Here is a 3,171-nt window from a genome sequence, read left to right as displayed (position 1 = left end):
TATACACAATAGAGTATTACTCAGCCATTAAAAAGAATTCATTTGAATCAGTTCTAATGAGATGGATGAAACTGGAGCCTATTATACAGAGTGAAGTAAGCCAGAAAGAAAAACACCAATACAGTATACTAACACATATATATGGACTTTAGAAAGATGGTAACAATAACCCTGTATACGAGACAGCAAAAGAGACACTGATGTATGGAACAGTCTTATGGACTCTGTGGAGAGGGAGAGGGTGGGAAGATTTGGGAGAATGGCATTGAAACATGTATACTATCATGTATGAAACAAGTCGCCAGTCCAGGTTCGATGCACGATACTGGATGCTTGGGGCTGGTGCACTGGGACGACCCAGAGGGATGGTATGGGGAGGGAGGAGGGAGGAGGGTTCAGGATGGGGAATACGTGTATACCTGTGGTGGATTCATTTCAATATTTGGCAAAACCAATACAATATTATAAAGTTTAAAAATTAAAAAAAAAAAAAAGGACTATACGGGGTACCACCAAATGACTTAAAGCAAGACTGTGATGTGAGCTCCTGGAAACAGGCATCACATTTAAGTTACCTTGTGTTGTCACAACCAAATGCCAGCAGTGATGTTTAAAATGTCTGTCCTCTGGTTGCAGCACAGAGCAGGGACATAAGGCCTCCACACCCATGGAAATGGTTACCCCTTGAAATTGTTGGTTGGGGAAGTCCAGGGCGGGCTTGGGCATGGTGATTTATCAACTGATAGAGAAGTATTTCACTGTTCAAGAACCGGTGTGGCCGTTCCATCCCTGCTGGGTGAGCAGCAGGCCTCTCCAGACATGCTATAAACGCTTCTCATGTTTTGAACTGAAATCAAGGATGGGCAGTGGTCCACTGCAGCCAGCCCCTCAGGGACCATGGCCCCTGGAGTCAGGTAGGGAGGGCCCACCACGTTTCAGGAGCCCTGGGATGGAGCTCTCTTTCCTACTAGCAAGTTTTCTGAGGGCAAGGATGGTCCCTTTAACCTCCCTAGTACAGAGCTGATCAATGACAGGTGTGCATGGCGTTGACAATGGACAAATGGGCCTGTGGTCCCTGAACTGTTTATGAGTTATGCTCTTGCTAAATGAGGCCAAACTGCAGCCACGCTTCTGTTGCTTTTCCTCCAGCCTCTGCCCAGGAATCATGACCTGGCACTGTGTCCCGTCGTTCCCATGACCCACATGTGAAAGGAGTGCTGTGTGCTTTTCCTTTGAGCAGCTGTTGGACTGAACTATGTGAGGAACCCTGGGGCTCTGCCTTGATAAGTTTACTAACTACCCCAAGTCGTGCAGTCGTGTAATGGTACCAGGTACAGCCTGCAAAGAGTTTCCCTCGTGTGACTTCTGATCCTGCAGGAAATACCTGAGAAACAGCTCAGGGGTCTCTCTTATAACCACAGCAAATGCAAATTTAGGGAGAAGGATGCAATCGAGCCTGCTTCCTCTGTCCAGCCTGCTTTCGCACTTACAAAGTCAGGGCACCACTGGCCCCTGGATAAGGGTGGTAGTGAGTCAGATGTGTCCTTGTGGAGACTGCAGGAGTGTGGCGACCAGACATTCAACAAGTAATCAATCCTCCCATCTATGTACCTACACCCGTGCTGGGTAGGGATGCTGGGTGTCAGCACAGAGCTGATTGGGTAAGGCTTCCCTTGACCAGTGATGCTGGGTGTCTGATGAAGTGCAGGAAGAACATTCTGACAAGGTCTCCAAGGTGGGAAGAGGGTGGTGAGTACAGGTTTGAGGATCCAGAGAAAGGGCAGTAAGAGGAGGAGAGCCAGTGACAAGAGATGTGGAGACTGATAGGCAGGGGTGCCTCCTTCATATCTAACCCCATAAAGGTTTGGGCTCATCCAAGGCTGTTCATTATGGTTCATTATGTCAAAGGGATTCTCCTGCACCCAATCATCACTCTTGCCATAGAGTCCAGGATTTCTTCTGTAAAAATCCTGGGCCTCCCAACCAACCTCCATAAAATACTCATCTAGACTTTCTGTATGATTGTTTTTCTCCCATTCCCTTGCCAGAGCTTTTTACAAACTTAAGTACTTCTTAAAAGACAACAAACAGGCCACTATAAAAACCTGTAAATCTCAGGAGACAAGTGGAAGCAGCAGGGGAAGAGGAGGGTGGGATGAATTGGGAGAGTAGCAATGACATATATACACCACCATGTGGGAAGCTGCTGCACAGCACAGGAAAGTCGGCTTGGTGCCCTGTGATGACCTAGAGGGCTGGGCTGGGGGTGGATGGGAGGGAGACTCAAGGAAGGGATGTATGTATACTTAGAGATGATTCACGTTGTTGTACAGCAGGAACTAACACAAAACTCTAAAGCAATTATACCCAAATAATAATTTTTTAAAAAACCTTTAACTCTTTTTCATGTTCCTCTTTCAGAAACTGGATTTGCATTTTGTACATGTCATTTGCTTCTTCGAGGGCTTTCTTCACTGCTTGTCTTTGGCGTTCATCGGCCTTTGAAAGAGAGTTCATTTATTTGTTAATATACATCAGATTTTCATGCTTAATGAAATTAGCCACCACCATGGGGCCCCACTAACTGGCTCTGTTCCCATCTCAGACCTCCCACAGCACACTGCTGTCTCAGGCAGACATGTCCTTAACACAGCCCTAGCCCCTGGCTAACATTACTGTTTCAGGAGCTGCCCAGGAGAGCTTTACTGCAGGCTGCTGGGTGGTCTTTTTAATTTGGCACTCTATTTCTTGTTGACTAACTATCAAAGTAATGTAGGCTCATCCAAGAAATTATGGAAAATACAGAGTAGAAAAATGCACAAAGTCAAAAATTTGCTGAGAAGGGAGGTTGAGTACCATCCCAGATCCCCTGCATCAGTTCAGTTCAGTTCAGTTGCTCAGTTGTGTCTGACTCTTTGCGATCCCATGGACTGTAGCACACCAGGCCTCCCTGTCCATCACCAACTCCCGGAGTCTACTCAAACTCATGACCACTGAGTCGGTGATGCCATCCAACCATCTCATCCTCTGTTGTCTCCTTCTCCTTCTGCCTTCAATCTTTCCCAGCATCAGGGTCTTTTCCAATGAGTCAGTTCTTCGCATCAGGTGGCCAAAGTATTGAAGTTTCAGCTTCAACATCAGTCCTTTCAATGAACACTCAGGACTGATCTC

At 46.6% G+C, this 3,171-nt stretch overlaps 1 protein-coding gene across 1 annotated transcript in view; it reads right to left on the bottom strand.

Moving 5' to 3' along the window:
• LOC104984764 (chromosome unknown open reading frame, human C6orf163) overlaps positions 1-3,171 on the bottom strand; it is a 28,053-nt gene that overhangs the window by 18,106 nt on the left and 6,776 nt on the right. Inside the window, exon 3 of the mRNA XM_010834676.1 lies at positions 2,392-2,499. Within this exon, the coding sequence (XP_010832978.1) occupies positions 2,392-2,499 (108 nt within the window). The remainder of the gene's footprint in view (positions 1-2,391; positions 2,500-3,171) is intronic.

The sequence above is a fragment of the Bison bison genome, unplaced genomic scaffold (assembly GCF_000754665.1).
Source record: "Bison bison bison isolate TAMUID 2011002044 unplaced genomic scaffold, Bison_UMD1.0 scf7180017864035, whole genome shotgun sequence".
NCBI classification, from domain to species: domain Eukaryota; kingdom Metazoa; phylum Chordata; class Mammalia; order Artiodactyla; family Bovidae; genus Bison; species Bison bison.
Note: the sequence above shows the minus strand (reverse complement) of the source record. Positions and strands in the feature narration are given on the sequence as shown.